General features: G+C 44.5%; 1 protein-coding gene and 1 non-coding gene across 5 annotated transcripts in view; one reads left to right on the top strand and one right to left on the bottom strand.

Annotated features, from left to right (window-relative positions):
* The window catches only part of KHDRBS1 (KH RNA binding domain containing, signal transduction associated 1), a 38949-nt gene extending 27667 nt beyond the window's left edge, over nt 1-11282 (bottom strand). For 2 of the 4 annotated variants that reach the window (XR_011234557.1, XM_069479701.1), the window contains exon 1: nt 10676-11282. Coding sequence is in view for 2 of the 4 variants with exons in the window: in XM_069479701.1 (XP_069335802.1) it covers nt 10676-11279 (604 nt within the window). In the remaining 2 variants the exon portion in view is untranslated. The remainder of the gene's footprint in view (nt 1-10675) is intronic. The other 2 variants (XR_011234556.1, XM_069479700.1) reach the window with 1 other exon arrangement.
* LOC138391026 (5S ribosomal RNA) lies at nt 2023-2141 on the top strand. The gene has a single exon (XR_011234669.1). It is a non-coding gene; the product is annotated as a 5S ribosomal RNA (ribosomal RNA).
* Nucleotides 11283-19448: the final 8166 nt, after the last annotated feature.

Below are 19448 nucleotides of genomic sequence, written 5' to 3'. Positions count from 1 at the left end.
ATCCTACCTCAAACAAGTTTTAAAAATAACTGTTTGCACTAAATCCAGCTTTGAAATACACAGATGAAGGAAAGTTACTTTGATAGAATATATAGGGTTTTCAGAATTTCAAACTGAAGGCTTCTTAAAAAGCCTAATTTCAGATGCTATACTATAGCATGAGCTAATTATCACATACTCCATTGCTTTTTGACAAAACTGCTCTTCAATTGTAAATATTCTTAACTAAACCTTTACTCCTATGAGAACTGTAAATAACAATGCTCTTCACACTGCTATTTTTTGCTGCTTGAAATAGAACACAAATTTGACCTTACAATTAACAGACTAAATGCTTCATTCAACACCCTACTTGTTTACTGTTTGGTGGTAGAAACTGACCTCCACTTTTTCCCACATACTGCTAATATTCCGGTCACTTTTTTTGAGCCTACTATATCTGACTACAGTTTTTCCTGACTTCTCAGGTTGGAAAACTAGGTACTTAATCTTCAAAATCCTAGAGGAACAAAAACACCACAATTCTGATCTGAAAACATCACTGAGGAGCTTGTAAGAATAAGAAAAAAATTACATACTTTACCTATGCCCTAAGGCTACCATCTAGTTTTGGCCTTTCCACTGTATTTTACACCACTTTCCAGAAACCTTGGTCAGTGCAAGAAGACTCAAAGTCTGTTGATCTGTTGTACTCCTACAAGAAGGTGTTTATATGCAACGTAATACACCCTGTGAAATTTAAGCCCTTTCTGTAACATGGATCCTTCTATTGTTTTTTTTTTTTTTGAAACAGCTGGATCTTAGAATCCCTCTAATTTATGTCATAACTTTTTAAAGAATAAGAAAGCATTTTTAGAGAATTCAGAGAAGACCGATCATTTAAATAAAACTGATAGCAGAAAAGATAAAACAATCAGAAGATGTTAGCCTAGAAAGCAAAAGACTCAGAAGCAACTTGAGACTTCAAGAAGGGTTATGAGTATTTATTCAGTGCCTGCTATATATCAAATACTGTACAAATATTACCTCATTTATCCTGAAAAAATTCAGTGAAGTAGCTAGCACTGTCCCCATTTTACTGCAGAGGAAGGTGAAACTCAGAAAGGTTAAACAACCATCTCTAGGTCACAAAGCTGTTAAAGTACCAGAATAAGGATTAAAACCCAGGCTTTAACTTCAAACCTCATGCTTTTCCCATTGCCACTCAATGAGGAGTGTGTGTATGGGCACTTTAACCACGAAAGAGCCGATTTTACAAAATTTGGAGAAGTACAATTTTATACCCTCAGATGCTGTCTTGCAGCCTTAAGGCAATGAAAGGGCTTTACGGGTGCCTCAAATATTCAGTTGCCTGATGGGCTTTCTTTCCTTTTCTCTTCCAACTCTGTATTTCTCTGCTTGGCCTCACTTCCCCTGAAAAGCTAGAGCAGGCTGAAATGGGAAGGAAGAAAAAAAAAAAAAAAAATCAAGAAGCTTCCTAACAACGGCTTAACTTCAGGCAAAAATACTTTCTAGACAACCTTTTTGGAACTGACTCCTTTAAGTGATCTTTGCCTAGACCTCTGGAGACCTTGGATGTCCCAAGAGCCAAAGAAAGGAAAGCAGAGGAGTAAACAACACACAGAGGCGACCCATTTGTTTCCTGGCCAGACACTTATAATAATCATATCTTATCCAGGGCCTTCTGTGTCAGGAATTTTGTATTTATCATTTCATTTTGTCTTTGTAACCAGTATTATCCCCATTTAACAAATGAAGAAACCTGGGCTCAGAAGTTATGAAAACTTGTCCAAGATCTCAAAACTAATTAGTGACAGAGCAGTCACTAACCCAAGTCACTCCTTATCCTAGGGAGAATAAATTCAACCAACCTTGTGGCATCTCTTTTACTCTATCTTTTACTATAACTTAATCTTTCCTTTTTTGGGGGGCGGGTAGGTTTTATCCCAGACTATAAGCTCCCACATTTCTTAGTATGTCTCAGAGGAAAGAACATGGGTTTTGAAGCCAGACAGAAATGAGGTCTATGGCCATACCACCTTGAATGCACCCAATCTCATCTGATCCCAGAAGCTAAGCAAGGTTGGGCCTAGTTAGTACTTGGATGGGAGACCACCTGGGAACACCAGGTGCCATAGAATAAAAAAACAAAATGAACTGGATCTATCTATCTATCTATATTTATTTATTTTTAGACACCTGGTCTCACTCTGTCACCTAGGCTGGACTATAGTGGTGTGACCACAGCTCACTGCACTTTGAACGCCTGTGCTCAAGTGATCCTCCTGCATCAGCCTCCTGAGTAGCTGGACCTACAAATGCGCACCACCATGACCAGCTAACTTTTTTTTTTATAATTTTTTTTTTTGAGACAGAGTCTCACTTTGTTGCCCAGGCTAGAGTGAGTGCCGTGGCGTCAGCCTAGCTCACAGCAACCTCAAACTCCTGGGCTCAAGCAATCCTCCTGCCTCAGCCTCCCGAGTAGCTGGGACTACAGGCATGCGCCACTATGCCCGGCTAATTTTTCTATATATATATTTTTAGTTGTCCATATAATTTTTTTCTATTTTTAGTAGAGACGGGGTCTCGCTCTTGCTCAGGCTGGTCTCGAACTCCTGACCTTGAGCGATCCACCCGCCTCGGCCTCCCAGAGTGCTAGGATTACAGGCGTGAGCCACCGTGCCCGGCCGACCAGCTAACTTTTAAAAAAAAATTTGGCAGAGACGGGGGTCTTACTATGTTTGTTGCCCAGGCTGATCTTGAACTCCTGGCCTCAAATGATCCTCCCAGCTCAGTCTCCCGAAGTGCTGAGATTATAGGCCCGAGCCGCTGTGCCTGGCCTAAAGTCCATTCCAGCACAGTGGCAAGCCCTGTTGGATTGACCAGGGCTTCCCAAATCTTTTCCTTAGGGCACAATTTAGAGCTTAGGGCTTTTTCCTTTAAAAAAAAAAAAAAATTGGTTTTAAAAAAAAATTTTTTCAGTTAATTGATTTATATGCAGTTGTAAGAAATAATACAGAGAGATCCTGTACACCCTTTTCCCAGTTTTCCCTGTAACATTTTGCATATTGTGATAACATCACAATCAGAAAATTAATATAATCCACTGACTTTATTCAGATTTCATCAGTTTTCCATCCATATTTGTGTGTTTAGTTCTATGTGATTTAATCATAAATTCGTGTAACCACCACCACAGTCAAAATACAGAACAGTTCCATCACAAGGATACTTCATGCTACCTTTTTATAGCAGTCACCTCCTTCCCTAACCATTGGCAGTCATTATTCTGTTCTCCATCTTCACTATTTTGCTTTTTTCTCCCAAGAATATTAACTCAATCATTTAGTATACAACCTTTGAGATTAGCTCTTTTCACATAGCATAATTCTCTTGAGATCCATCAAGTCATACTTATCAATGGTTAATTTCTTTTTATTGCAGAGCAGTATTCCAAGATATGGATGTACTACAGTTTATTCACCTACTGGAGGCACATGGTTTGCTTTCAGTTTTGGCTATTCTGAAGAAAGTGCTATGAACATTCATGCACAGGTTTTTGTGAACTTGAGTTTTAATTTGAATAAATACTCAGGAGTGCAATTCCTGAATCGTATGGTAAACACATTTAGTTTTGTAAAAAAAAAAAAAAAAAAAAAAAAACTGGCCCTGTTTTATCAGACCATAGTATGCTTAATATTTGCTAATATGTTTTATAAAAATATTGGACCATATAGTATTGGACCTCTATAAAAATAGTATTGGACCAAGTAGTCTTACAGTACTTACTTTTTTTTTTTTTTTTTGAGACGGAGTCTCACTCTGTTGCCCAGGGTAGAGTGCAGTGGCATCTGCCTAGCTCACAGCAACCTCAAACTCCTAGGCTCAAGCAATCCTCCTGCCTCCGGCTAATTTTTTCTATATATTTTTAGTTGTCCAGCTAATTTTTCTATTTTTTTTTTTTAAGTAGAGACGGGGTCTCACTCTTGCTCAGGCTGGTCTCGAACTCCTGAACTCAAAGGATCCTCCTGCCTCAGCCTCCCAAGTGCTAGGATTACAGGCATGAGCCACGGCGCCTGGCCTACAGTACTTACTTTTCATCTAACATTAGATTTCCAAGATTTCTCTGTTGCTGCATGCAGCTATACTGCATTTTCATTACTATATCAACATTTAATTTTGTAAATCTAGCACATTATCCAATGAACGGTGAAACATGTTGCACCATTTTGTGAACAGGAGGCACTATTTTATGAATAAGGTGTTCATGTATAAAAGTCTCTCTGCGCACATTCCTAGGAATGGTGTTTCTGAGTTTTAAGGGACTTCAATGTTCAGCTTTCAAATAAACTGCCAAACTGTTATCCAAAGCAGTTGTAGCAATTCACAGTTCACCAGCAATGTGTAAGAATTTCTTCTAAATCCTCTCAAGCCCTACTTCTTGTTTGACTTAATTTTTGTCAATGTACCATGTTTTTATTATTTTCCTGTCTCTAAAAGTTTTCTTTACTGATCTTCATTTACTTTTTCTTTTTGGAAACAGGGTCTTATTTTGTCACCCAGGCTGGAGTGCAGTGTCATAATCATAGCTCACTGGGCTCAAGCAATCACTCTGGCCTCAGGCTCCTGAGTAGCTAGGACTACAGGCATATGCCACAACTCAGATAATTTTTTAATATTTTGTAGGGATGGAGTGTCCTATATTGCCCAGGCTGGCCTTGAACTACTGGGCTCAAGTGATCCTCCTGCCTTGGTTTCCCAAAGTGCTGGGATTATACTTTATATTCAACATGTCAAGTTAAAAAAAATAAATCCAGTTGGAATCAGTTTGGAAAATGCAAAAATTCAACAGGTCAAGAGTACTGTCCTCGGCCGGGCGAGGTGGCTCACGCCTGTAATCCTAGCATTCTGGGAGGCCAAGGCGGGAAGATCGCTGGAGGTCAGGAGTTCGAGACCAACCTGAGCAAGAGTGAGACCCCGTCTCTACTAAAAATAGAAAGAAATGATTTGGAGAGCTAAAAATCTATACAGAAAAAATTAGTTGGGCATGGTGGCACATGGCTGTAGTCCCGGCTACTCGGGAAGCTGAGGCAGTAGGATCGCCTAAGCCCAGGAGGAGGTTGCTGTGAGCTAGGCTGATGCCAAGGGCACTCTAGCCCAGGCAACAGAACGAGACTCTGTCTCAAAAAAAAAAAAAAAAAAAAAGAGTACCATTCTCTTCATAGCCTTAGTTCCTCCTCCTCTGCAAAGACATAGCATGTTTCTTTTTATTCAGACGTTCTTTTATTACCTTTGGTAATTTCATGTTGACAAGCCAGGTGATAACACATCTCTCATCTGCAATACTGAGAAAAAATTCTGCCCCATAGATGACCAGAAGGATGAAGATAACAACTATAAAACGAGCAGCACACACATTACATGCTCTACAAAGGTTAAACACTCACTGTTTTTACTTATTCGCATACATTCTGAATTTTAAAATTGCTTATCTCAGGCCAGGCACGGTGGCTCATCCCTGTAATCCTAGCACTCTGGGAGGCAGAGGCGGGAGGATAGCTTAAGCTCAGGAGTTCAAAGACCAGCCTGAGCAAGAGCAAGACCCCATCTCTACTAAAAACAGAAAAAATAAGCCAGATGTGGTGGTGCATGCCTGTAGTCCCAGCTACTCCGGAGGCTGAGGCAGGAGGATCACCTGAGACCAGGAATTTGAGGTTGCTGTGAGCTAGGCAAACACCACTGCACTGTAGCCTGGGCAACAAAGTAAGACTCTGTCTCAAAAAAAAAAAAAAAAAAAAAAAAATTGCTTATCTCAAGGCATTTTATATTATTCTAAAAATGAGATAATTTTGCCGATTCTTTTCTAACTGCCTATTGTGTGTATATCAGAAACCTAATGATTTGTATGTGTTTAGTTTGTAATGAGCCACATCACAGAACATTTTCCTAGGTAAACAATCATGATATTGTTGCAAAGAGTGATAAATTTTGCCTCTTACTTTACTAATATTAATATTTATACTTATATTTGGTCTATAATTCCTTTGCAATTCTACTTTCCAGTTTTGGGTTTTTTTTTTTTTTTTTTTTTTTTTTTTTTTTTTTTGTTGAGACAGAGTCTCACTTTGTTGCCCAGGCTAGAGTGAGTGCCGTGGCGTCAGCTTAGCTCACAGCAACCTCAAACTCCTGGGCTCAAGCGATCCTACTGCCTCAGCCTCCCGAGTAGCTGGGACTACAGGCATGCGCCACTATGCCCGGCTAATTTTTTCTATATAGATTTTTAGGTGTCCATATAATGTGTTTCTATTTTTAGTAGAGACGGGGTCTCGCTCAGGCTGGTCTCGAACTCCTGACCTTGAGCAATCCACCCGCCTCGGCCTCCCAGAGTGCTAGGATTACAGGCGTGAGCCACCGCGCCCGGCCCAGTTTTGGGTTTTTTGTTTTTTTTTTTGAGATAGAGTCTCCTCTGTTGCCCTGGATAGAGAGAGTACAGTGGCATTATCATAGCTCATGGCAACATCAAACTCCTGGGCTCAAGCAATCCTCTTTCCTTAGCCTCCCGAGTAACTGGGACTACAGGCACACACCACGACACCTGGCGTATTTTTTTTTTCTATTTTTAGTAGAGGCAGGGTCTTGCTCTTTTTCAGACTGGTCCTGAACTCTTGGCTCAAGCAATCCTGCCGCCTCTGCCTCCCAGAGTGCTAGGATTATGGACGTGAGCCAACACACCTGGCCTACTTTCCAGTTTTTTTTTTTTTTTTTTTTTTTTGAGACAGAGTCTCACTCTGTTGCCCAGGCTAGAGTGAGTGCTGTGGCGTCAGCCTAGCTCACAGCAACCTCAAACTCCTGAGCTCAAGCGATCCTCCTGTCTCAGCCTCCCGAGTAGCTGGGACTACAGGCATGCACCACCATGCCCGGCTAATTTTTTCTATATATATTTTTTAGCTGTCCATATAATTTCTTTCTATTTTTAGTAGAGATGGGGTCTCGCTCTTGCTCAGGCTGGTCTCGAACTCCTGAGCTCAAACGATCCGCCCACCTCGGCCTCCCAGAGTGCTAGGATTACAGGCGTGAGCCACCGCGCCCGGCCTCCAGTTTTAATAGGTTTGGGGAAGCTCTGAATATATTTCTATAGAGTATTGTAAATAAAACAAAGGAATTAACTATTTTAAAATTTCCACATACTTCGTAAAATGTTCTCCTTTGTAAGGCTATCGTATTTGGAGGATGGATTTCTGAGTATCCTTTCAAGATCTTCTGAGGACTGTTAATTTATTCAAATGTTTACTTATTCTGGTGTCACTTATATAGTACTAACTTCTATTTTCCTAACTGTATAAAGTAGAAAAAGAACATCAACATATATAACAGCATTTTATGTTTATTATATAAAAACATTTTATTATATAAATATATTAACACAAATGAGATGAATTATTTTTGTTCAGTAAAGCATGAGTCTCTGCATGTCTGCAAATGCGATTCATCATCATAGTTGAATATCAATTAAGCTAATATAGAGTCTGTATTCAAAATCTACACCCCTCAGAATTGTGTCAATACTTTTCCATCATTCCCATCTTCAATGAAGATGAATACGTATTCATTCATACTATTTACCAAGAGGGCCACCCAGGACAGCACTCTTCAAGGCACAGGAGATACAGCAGTGAACAAAGCAGACAAAAAATCCCTATTCTGGTGGAGCTAATATTCTAGCCAAGGAGGAGTGATCAACAAACATACTGTACATAATTACAATATACAGTGCAATAGCTGCTGATAAGTGCAACATAAAGTAAACCTTAGAAAGGGACAAGGAGAGCTGTGTGGGAGGTATAGGGAGGGTGGTCTGGGTCTTAAGGTACCTTGTGGGGAATGGGCAAAGGCGGCCTGGAGGAGTCAGTCAGTCCCAAATGCTAGCTAGATTCTGCTCTCTGGTTCCTTCTGTAACTTGGCCCCATCATCTTCACTGCCCTGTTAGCACTCTGATACTTTGAAATAGATTTTCTTTTAATATTTTGGCCAATTAAAGCTTACAATTAAAGTACAATTTGCAGCAGGCATTATAGTAGGGGAGAGGGATATTTAGGGTGTAGACTAACTGAAAATCCTGGTTATGTTGTTCCTAATTTTTTTTTACCTTAGGCAAATTATTAATCCTCTGGGTGCCTTGGTTTCCTCATCTGTAAAAGTGAGGATATTGTAACTTCTCATAGTGTTATCCTAAAGTTTAAGTGTTTAATATAAGCTACCCAGACCAGTGCCTGCACAGTAAGCGTTAGCTTTATTTTTCTTACTCGTTCTTATCAGAGTTTAAAGTACTCCTTTCAGAGTCTTATTCTCTCACAATTGGTTGGGACCTCACTGTAATCTCTTTTCAAGATTATTCAGAAATACCTTAAAAGCTAGGCCCAACATATATTAAGACCTATCCATTCTAAGGAGTATTCATACATCCCAGATCTGTTCTTTTAGCGAGTAAACATTATCTCAATGTCATTTCTCCAATTAAAATTTCAGTTTGGTTAAAAAAATATACAAAAAAAGTCTAAGTTAAAAATAAAGAATATTCTCTTAGTAATAAAAGGTAAGCAGTGAGGAGTTAAAATTATACATAAGATTTAAGGATCAATAGTTTTTGGTGGTTATCCTAAGAAATCATCTTTTAAAAGAACACCACGCTGGGCACCTGATGTGGTCAAAAGGCGAAATATATCTCATGTTTTCATACCTTGTTCAGTACTATGGATTTACAACTAGAAAAAAACTGGTGACATGTTATTATCTAATGATTGTAGGTCAAAGGAAACTGCTAGTGATTTTACATACCATTTAATCCTCACAAGTCACCATCCCACTTTACAGATGAGGTTACCAAGGTCCAGAAAGTTTCCCAAGATCAGGTAACCAAAAGGCCCAGAGTTTCAAACCCAAGCCAACACCTTAGCTCTAAAGTTTATTTTATTCTCATGCATTTAATCTGGACTGATTAAAGATTCGAGGAAATAAAAAATAAGACTACCAAAGTCAACCTTTACCATTTAGTCTGACATTCCACAGTCTGCATGTACATGCTTTCAGATTCAACCAAACACCTGGTGTTTGCTACATGCAACACAGTACAAAAAATATAAAGATAAAAAGCAATTCTTGCCCTGAAACAGCTTATTCTTAAAAGAACACAACCAGTAGCCTTTCAAAATCTGAACGTGTTACACTTTGTGTTGAAAATGTTTTTTATCGGCCAGGAGCGTTGCACTTTCTGCTGAAAATTTTATTTATCTTATCAGCCAGGTGAGGCTAGCCCTCCGGGAGGCCGAGGCAGGAGGATGGCTTGAGCTCAGGAGTTCTAGACCAGCCTCAGCAAGAGCGAGATCCCGGCTCAAAAAAAAAAGAAAAAGAAAAGAAAATGTTATTTATCTAAATGTCCTTATTCCTGACCACCACGTGTTGTTTATTGTGCTTAAAGGTAAAGACTCCTTAACAACGTTGGGAAATAGAGAACAAAGGGAGGGAAATGATACTTTCACAAGGAACTGTCCATTATATCAACCTTGCCAAAGAGTCCAACCACTTATTTAGTGTTGAGGTCTGTGAATTTATATGAATTTATATTTTGCTTAATAAAACTTAGGTATAAGAAATACTTACTAAAACAATATTTTAATTACAAGCGAGGGTAAAATAGAAAGCTTTAGGGAAATATCAGAGCGACTAAGTGATTGGCCAGTACTGATCAGGAAAGGAGCGCCAGTCCACGGAAAGAACAAAGACTACGATTTCTAATCTACTTCAGTACTGAAGCAAAAATTTAAAAAACAACAAAAAGACCAAGCCTTTCAGGTACCAGTATCATGCAACTTCTCTCAGTTTCTGTCCAGCTCACTGGGGAACGTCAAAGAAACTACAGGGGAGTCCCTTACCTCCCTCAATTGTCTCACTTCACTGCCTGTACGGTTATTTTCCCCCTTCCTGAATGACGGTGAACCCATGTTGTAAAATACAGGCGAACCACCTTCCGGCTCTGTGGCAGTTCTCGTTTTATCAGCCGAAGTCGGAAATGTGATTCGGAAAACCTCAAGCTCCGATTCCCACATGTCGCGCCTGCCTCTCAGCAACTTTAGCTACGGTTACCGCTAAGTCCGGCCCAGCCCGAACGGCAGTGGCGCACTGGCCGGGACATTCCAGCCTCACCCCACCTCACCTCGGCCCTTCCTCCCACGGCCCCTCCCCGCTCAGGCTGTCTTCACCTCCTACACCCTCGGTTGAGGCGCTCACTGCCACCCGCGATCAAAAAGGCTTTCCCTTTGAGGGAAGGAGGAGATAAAGGTTCATTTCTGGAAGAATCTGAGCACTCAGAGCTCAGGGCAGCTGCAAGAGGAGGGAGGGGGAGGGTCGGGAAAGGGGCGGGGAGCTCAGTACTATCCATCAAGATCTTAGCGCTAGGAGATCACCAAGTCGCCTTCGGGCCTCCACTGCAGCCTAGAAATTCACCCTCGCACCCCGGGCCGAGGTGGGAACGTGGGAATCCAGGCTCCCAAAAATGATGAGAAGGGCGCTCCCGACTGCCTCGGTCCCGAGGGGGCGGGAAGCGAGGGAAACAAAGCCGCTGCCACTCAAGCCTCCGGGTGGCCGGCGACCCGAGGGGCCGGGGGGGCCCCCCGCTTACCTGCGGTCAGCAGCTGCATGGCGTGAGTGAAGGACGGGTCGAGCGAGTCCTTCTCCGCCATGAGTTCGGGCAGGTACTTGTTCTCCGGCTCCATTTTGACCGAGGCTGTGGCTGAGGGGGGCAGCAGCGGGGTCGGCGCTGGACCGCCCACTGTCGCGTCGGGACCCGTGGCCGAGGGCGGCAGCAGCGGTGGCGGCTGCGTGGCGGGCGAGGCCCGGGCGCCCCCCCGGGACCCCACTCCGCCTCCCCGGGACCGGTGAGGCAGCGGCGGCTGCCGAGACGGCGTCTGACGCACCGAGGGGTGGGCACCTGAGGGGTCCATGGAGCCGCTGCGGCCCGAGGACCGGCTCATGCGCGCGGCGGGGTCGTCCCGGCGCTGCATCAGGGAGGATGTGCGATCGAGGGAGCGAGGAAGCGACGCGGCAGCGGCCGAGGCCCGAGCGGCGGTTGGCGGGGGTGGGAGAGCGGTAGCGACAGCGACCGAAGCCGACCCGAGCGACCCAGCGAGAGCGAGCACCGGAAATGAGGCGGCGCGCGTGCGCACCCAGCCACCGGCACCGCCCTTGGGCTTCTCCGAGGAGAACAAAGTCCCCAGCCTGAGCATGGCGCTTGCGCACCGCCGCGGCGCCCGAAGACGTCGCCTCCCCACTCTCCTTCTCCCTCCGAGCCCGCCAGGCCAGAGCTTGGTGTGCATGCGCAGGTGGCCGCGGGCTCCGTTCGTTTTCTTTTCCACGTGACTCGGCGCTAGCGGGACACGTGTCTCCTCCCCTTTCCGGCCGAATGTGCGAGGGGGGCGGAGGCTGTGGAATGTCTTTGTCTGCGCTCGGGCCCGCGGAGTGTCGGGGGAGACCTGTTACTCGCGGGGGCACGCCCTCTCCAACGGCTGTGGGGCCGAGGGAGGACGCGCTCAATGGCGTGGGGGCGGAGAGTGGAGGGGGGGCGGTCACTGAAGTAAGGAAATAAAAGGAGAACGGCGTGGGACGCGCGGGAAGGGGAGGGAGAGAGAACTGAGGCCGTCTGGGCAGGAAGAGCGGAGGGAGAGACTGGGCACGACACCGGTAGAAGAAGGGAGGGTTAAGGGAGAGTCTGACGCAGGGATGAGTGGTGGAGATAGGGACGGGAAGCCTGGAGGTAGAAATTGAGGAAAGACTGAAGGCTGTTGTTGGACTTGAGGGGGGAAGGTTTAGGTCGGTGACCTGAAGTCTAGGAAAAAAGAGGGGTCCTGACCAAAGCAGGGAACCCAAGTTGTGTCCCAAGGTTTCCAATATAGAAGGTTCTAAAACGCAGGCAATTGTTAGAGAAATCTTCTTAAGAGAAGCAGCATTTTAGCTCTTTTTACATATTCTGGTGCTTTATGCCGACTTAAGTGTTTCTTTAGCAAAAAAGTTGGGTAGAGGCCAGGTCCTTAATCCGTTTCGGTTGCATCATTAGGATGGTTCCTTCTACGACTGACTTGAATGTAGCTCTGTTGGGCCCTTCGCAATGAATCATTACAGACTTGCTCAGAGACCCTTGCTATTGCTCTTAAGGCAAGGTACATAGTGGTCAGTCTCCCACGGCATTCTCTCCATCTTGAAGGTGCTGTATGTAAGTGGAACCTGGGTCTCTACTCTCCTATTAAACCCTCAAACACCTTTCCCTTCCCACCACTGATTTTGGCTGCTCCCATTTAAAGCACTGAATTTTCCTTCTAGACCACTTCTAACAAGCTCACGTTGTTAAAAAGTGTTTCTGGAGATTGTCTTCTGGGTGCCTGGAAACTATTGCTTTTGGATCTGAAACCTAGAACCCTTCAACTAGCTTGCCTTCTTGAAGGTAGAGAAGAGAATTTACCAAATTACTCACAGAAATGAGAACAAAACACAAATATCTCCCTAAACTTTATTTTTGTTATAATATATTATATTATAATATAAATATATATATATAATCCTCAGTGTCTGGTGTAGTACTTTACTTTGAGGTCACAAGAAGTGACGACTCTTCAGGTAGTCAAGTAGGAAAAAAGAATATTTTTGAATAACTGGAATGAAGAATGACAAGTGCCAAAAGGTAAGTGAAAGCTAAGTGCTGTTGGAGTTCAAAGCACAAGATAGATTTTGGCCAGGGGAAAATGAATTCTAGGCAACTAGAAGTGAATAAATGAGCAGAGATGACAACATGTGAGATGTGTTCAGGGAATAGTAGTCCAGTCTCACACTTAAAGGAACAGGCGAGTTGAGAGACCAACTGCATAAGGAGGGAAAAGGGGCAAGGAGGGTATATAGTTTCCTTGCAACTCATTTCTGCTACTGTCCTTGAAAATCCTGCTTGATCGGTGGTGGTACAAATGGCTGAAGTGTTCTTGCTCTGTAATGAGATGCCCAAATAAAGGTACCTTGAGCTGAGGCCAATGAAACTTTGATAAAGATGTGTATGAGAGGAGCTGAGTACTGGTGTCTGTGGGCTTTCTAGGCTAGAATCAATAGTGGTTGCATATGTGTATCAAAACATCATGTTGTACACCTTAACTATATACAATTAAAAAAAAAACCTAAAAAACAAAACAAAACACTCAGTCTTTCTGGGTGGCTGCCAGGCTTTACTTGCTTTCTTTAAGAGTGGGGCCTAGGGGGAGGTATGAGCTCTTTTTCCTGGTGAGAACCCAAAAGGTAATCTCTTGAGGCCATGAATTGTTGAGGCTGCAATGTATGTACCAAGTAAGAGATGTACAGGCTTCCAGTTGGGAGAGGCCCTTCCCTGGGAGCAGGGAAGAGTAATTCCTGCCCTGAACACCTAGAGGTCTGGAGTTTATTCTGTGTTGACCATAACATGCTGCCCCAGATTCACCTTAAGGTTAACAGTCTTGTGAAAAGACTGATTTTGGAGTGAGACAGACAAATTCAAACTTAGCAATATCTTGTCCTCGCTGTGCATCATTAGGAAATCACAAGTTCTCTGAACCTTACTTAGTCTCCTCTTCTATAAAGTTGGGGGTAATGATATCTACCTTGAGGCTTTTTGTGGACATTAACAAATAGCATTGTAATGATAAGGAAAACCCCCATCTATTACTTAGCACAGCAGCCACCTGAGACCCCCACCCCTCACGGAAGACCCACATTAGCATATTACTAACCTAACACCTGGCACATTAGCATACCACTAACCTAACACCTGGTACATTAGCATATCACTAACCTAACATCTAGCACATCAGCATAACACTAAACCTAATTACCTAGTGCTGGACACTATTACCTGGCAGGCATTAGTCACCTGGGACCCCATCCCTTGGATCACCCCAATTTAATAAAAGTGGGAAAAATTGGGTAGACGGGGCTCAGAATTTGGTATCAAGAGCCCTCTGAGCCCGCCGGCGAATAAACTTTGATTCTCCGAGTCTCCATGTGCCACTCGGTTTGTCCTTGGGACCACTCGCTGTAACACTTGCTGTAACAGTACACCTCCTGACAGTAGGGCTTATAACCAGAAGTAGTAATTATTGTTATGCCCTTTTAGTGCCTAATGAAGATTTTTGGGTGCTTTCTCTTGCCCACTGATCTGAAAGTCCTGTTCTCTAATCTGTGTCATTTTCACTGACTATAGCTAGACTTTTTTAGCGGACAGGGGACAAAATTTCTTCTACCCTATTTCCTTCTTTAATCCAGTTACTATGGTACAGGTTGCAGCAGCAATTGAGAGCATAGTGATTCAGATGGAGTTAAGTAGGCTCTGTCTCTTACCTGCAGGTTGATTGAGCACATTACTTAACTTTGCGATATTAGTTAGGGTTCTCCAGAAAGGCAGATCTAATAGGATATATATTTAGATATCAGTATAGACATATGAGAGGGGATTTACTAGGGGAATTGGCTTACACAATTATGGAAGCTGAAAGTCCCGTGACAGGACTTCTGCAGGCTGGAGACCGTGGGATGCCAGTAGTGTGTGTGGCTCAGTCCAGGTCTGAGAGCCTCAGAACTAGGGAAGCTGATGGTGTATTTCTCAGAGGCTGAAGGCTAAGAACCCATGGGCTGCTGGTTAAGTCCTGGAGTCCAAAGGCCAGAGAGCTTAGAATTCTGATGTCCAAAGGCAAGAGAAGAAGAATGTCCCAGCTTCAGCAGAGAGAGGGGAAATCCTCTTTTCTCTGCCTTTTTTGTTTACTCTGGGTGCCCAGCCCATAGGACGGTCCCTGCACAGGCCAGTCTCCTCTGGAAACAAACAAGACACACTCACAAATAATGCTTTATCAGTTACCTAGGTATTCCTTAATTCAGACAAGTTGACATCTAAAATTAACCATCACACTTGCTCAGCCTCTGCTTCCTCCTCCTTGATAAAACAGAGGTAATGACAATACCTACCTCAGGGCTGTTAGAGTTAACCGCGATAGTGTTGTAAAGCACTTAGCATCGGGGCTGGCAATTAGTAGGTGCTTGATAAGCCATTGTTATTATTATGCACATTCATTGAGTACTTTACTGCAGTCTTTCACTTTCCCGTGAATGCCTAACAGAGTGGCTGGAAGGGTTCACGTTTGCCTATAGCTGCCTGATCTCCACGGATTGGGGATCTGCAGGCCCGGTCTGTCTCCCCTGCATCGCAGCCAGTGCCGGGAGAGAAATGGCTCCGGCCCTAGGCAAGAGACTTTCTCTTCCAGGAGTGTAGTTCAAGTTCATCTGTTCAATCTTAAACACCTACTCGGTGCCAAATATATGGAAGAGGAGGGAAGAAGACAGAGAGATGCAACTTCAACATTAAATAAGAGGCCGGGCGCGGTGGCTCGCGCCTGTAATCCTAGCACTCTGGGAGGCCGAGGCGGGTGGATCGCTCGAGGTCAGGAGTTCGAGACCAGCCTGAGCAAGAGTGAGACCCCCGTCTCTACTAAAAATAGAAAGAAATTATCTGGAAAAAAAAAAAAAAACATTAAGAGAGTCCCTGCTCTCGAGGAGCTCACTGTTCAGTGAAGGAGACAATATGTAAACCAAGTGACTGCGTAGCATGGAAAGTGTTGTAAGAGAGGACATACAAGGAACTGTGGGAATGCACAGGAAGGAGTGACTGACCCACTGCCCAGGTAAGTTAGGAAAATGTGTGTTTGGGGAGTGGTCAGGTGGAGTGGGAACAGGGCATTGCAATGTTGCGAGCTCAGCAGAGCTCAGTCCTGTGCCTGCATTCCCTCTTCCTCATTCACAGCTCTGGAATTTAGATCTCTCACCCAAACTTCTGAGTTCTAAATCCAGACAGCCAATTGCATCCTGACATCCTCATGTGGATGTCTCAGAGGTCCCTCAAACTCAACATGTCCCCAGTAGAACTCAAAGCGCAGGCACTAACAGTGCTGCTCTGGGCCCAGAAGACTTAACACAGCTACTCTTTGGGGCATTTCCTCCCTCCAGGCCTGCTCCAGCACCTCAAGTGAACATCCACGGGGCCAGCAAAACTTAAGGCGGCACTCACTCACTTCAGGGCCCTGCCCCTTGCCTGCCTCACTCTAGTCTCGCCCTGCCCTTAGCATTCCCACAGCAGGGCAATATGCAGGGGGGTCAGGGCAGGGCTGATGCTCCCAGTGACTGTGGCCCCAGTGCTTTGTCTGACAGCCACATGTGAAAAGTCCCTAAAAGCATCCCAGAAATGCTTCAAGGAGACTTTGCAGGGGCAAGAGCAGGAAGCCAGGATGATTAGTGTTCCTGTGGCTTTGTCTGAGTCCACAGGCTGCTGAGGCCTGCACGATGTGTGGATTATAGTCATCTTTTCTCTGCCTCCCCCAATACCCGGAAGTGAGCTGCTGGTAGGTAGGTCCCATATCTGTCTTTGTATAGACAAAGGCTGGAACAGAGTCTGTGCTCCGTAAGTGTGTGTTGACTGAATAAATAGTTGCAAAACAAACTCCCACTCTACCCTTTGCCTTCTCCACCAACCTGCTCCTCCTGTGTCCCCACCTTAGGGAGCAGACCCCTAACTCACTGAACAGCTGGAGGCAGAATGTTCTTCCACCTTCTCTCCATTGCCCTACTGCTCTGCCCCCGCCATACACAGACCATCCTTAAGTCTTGTTGTTTACCTCATAAATATTGCAAATCCCATCCACATTTCTCTGTCTCCACTGCCTCTGCCTCCATCTGAGGTGCCTTAAGGCCTCACCTGAACACCTGCCCCTCTGAACTAGTCCCTCCTTCAACTCCTGCACCCCTTCTCTATTCTCAGCCCAGAAGTAAGCATAATGTTTTCTCATTGCCCTTAGGATAAAGACCAGAGTCCATAACATGTCCAACCTGGCCCTGCCTGCACGCCTGGCTTTCTTTTCGTTTTTTGAGAAACAGGGTCTTGCTCTGTCACCCAGGCTGGAGTGCAGTGATGCTGTCTGCAGCCTTGACCTCTTGGGCCTGAGAGATCTTCCTGCCTCAACCTCTCAAGTAGCTGGGACTACAGGCACTACCGAATCTGGCTACGCCTGGCTTCTTACCGCATCTCAGCTCTGCAGTTCCTGTGCTCAGCAACCCTGGCCTTTTTCAGTTCCTCAAATAAGCCAGACTCGTGCCTCCTCTAGGCTGCACACATTCTGGTTTCTTAGCCTAAAACTCCAACCACTGCTCACTCCCCTCCTGCCAAGTCCAGCCCCTCCCTGCTCCACCACCTCTTTTCTTTAGCTACGGTCCTTCCTACACATCCTTTAGATATTGTTAAATGTCACTTCTTCAGGGAAGACTTCCTGGACCCTTCAGGGCAGGTCAGCTTAGCGCCCTGTGTTATATGCTTTCATAGCTCCTTCCTGACACATCACATTTTATTTTATTTATTTATTTATTTATTTATTTATCTTTGAGACAGAGCCTTGCTCTGTTGCCTGGGCTAGAGTGCTGTGACATCAGCCTAGCTCACAGCAACCTCAAACTCCTGGGCTCAAGTGATCTCCTGTTTCAGCCTCCCGAGTAGCTGGGACTACAGGTGCATGCCACTGCGCCTGGCTAGTTTTTTTCTGTTTTTGGTAGAGATGGGGTCTTACTGTTGGTCAAACTGGTCTCGAACTCCTGAGCTCAAGGGATCCTCCTACCTCAGCCTCCTAAAGTGCTGGGATTACAGGCATGAGCCACCGCACCCAGCCTGTAGCTTTTCTTAAAACGCCAGATGTTCTAGGAAACCTGGGCTCGTATTCCTCCAAGCAATAATTAGCTTCTGCCTTTAGATGATAACTGCCTCTAACTCCCCAGGCATTTATGCTTACCAGCTTGCTTCTTTAAGCATGTGAGTTAGTGATCTTTTAGAGGGGTCATTCTGGTGGAGGAATAGGAGAAGAGATTGGAGCAAGGCAGGGGAGGGCAACGGCAGCCGGAGGAGCTCAGAGAGAGAATGGAGTTTACATTCAAGTTAGAGACACCTAAACCCAAGGGATGCTATGTCCAGACTCAGGCCCTGGCTTGGGGTGGGGAGGGAGATGATATTGAAAACCTAAGCACCCCCCCTCCACCATCAGAAGCTTTGTTGGGGCTCAGAGAGAAGACAAAGAAATCTGGCCAGGTACGGTGGCTTATACCTGTAATCCTAGCACTTCTGGGAAGTCAAGGTGAGGGTATCACTTAAGCTCAGGAGTTCGAGACCAGCCTGAGCAAGAACAAGACCCCGACTCTACAAAAAAATGGAAAAATAAGCTGGGCATGGTGGTGTGCACCTGCAGTCCCAGCTACTGGGGAGGCTGAGGCAGGAGGATCACTTGAGCTCAGGAGTTTGAGGTTGTAGTGAGCTATGATGATGTCACTGCACTCTACTCAGGGTGACCGAGCAAGACCCTGTCTCGAAACAAACAAAAAACCCAAAGAGATCCACTGGGATGCTGGCTGATCTGAGAGCAAACTTTGGAATTGTAACAAGGTAAATGCTACCATTTGGGCCCAGGCACGACCCTGCCCTCTTCATGCCTCAGATAGTTAAAAGATGAATGAGACCATGGCCCTCACTGTAGAGGAAATTGACATTTGAATAACTAAGTAATATAGTCAAGATAACAGAATAGAGAACATTCATTCATTCATTCAACAAATATATTTTGAGCATCTTCCATGTGCCAGACACTGTGCTGGGTCCTGGGGATATAGTCACGAAGACGGCAGGCATCGCACCTGCTCTCGTAGAGCTTATACCCAGGTGGTTTGGGAGATCAGAGAATGATGGAATTAATTCTGAAAGAGGTTTCCTTGGGGTGGGAGTTCACCATTTGAGCTGGGCCTGGAAGGAAGACTCAAATTTTGATGGGGATTGGGGCAGAGGATGGAAGGTCTGGAAAGAAGGGGAAGAGGGACACGAACTGGTGAGAATGTGGGAGATGGTTGAGGAATCACAAAGTATTGGGTTGGAGTAATGTTTGCAGAAGAGAAGGAAGCAAATTGTTTAGATCAATTTGAGTCTGAGTTGCCTTCTGACCTAAATGCCATTATATTTTTTCGTAGAAATTGACTTCTTTAAAATAGAACTATTTCAAAAATAATGAAAATGAGAAAGCAAACCAGAGGTGAAGATGCTGTTGTCCCAGTGTATGAGGTTTCCGTGTAAAATAAGGTAATCTTTTAAAATCAACATAACACTCTGGAACTTACATAACAGAATGAGAGGTTTTTGAATTCCTCTTTTCAAATTCCCTTCAGAACCTGAAGTCCATTCTTCAGACTACTGACACAGGTGGCAAATTTTTACTCTTGAAGAATGAATTTAATTTTGGGAAACAAATCATTCAGAGCCAAAGTTAGTGAATAAGGTAGAAATCTAGACAGGAAGAAAGATTTTTGAGTAAAAAATT

This window comes from Eulemur rufifrons, chromosome 8 (assembly GCF_041146395.1).
Source record: "Eulemur rufifrons isolate Redbay chromosome 8, OSU_ERuf_1, whole genome shotgun sequence".
Lineage (NCBI taxonomy): Eukaryota > Metazoa > Chordata > Mammalia > Primates > Lemuridae > Eulemur > Eulemur rufifrons.
The sequence above is the reverse complement of the archived record's forward strand: the minus strand, read 5'-3'. Positions and strand labels throughout refer to the sequence as shown.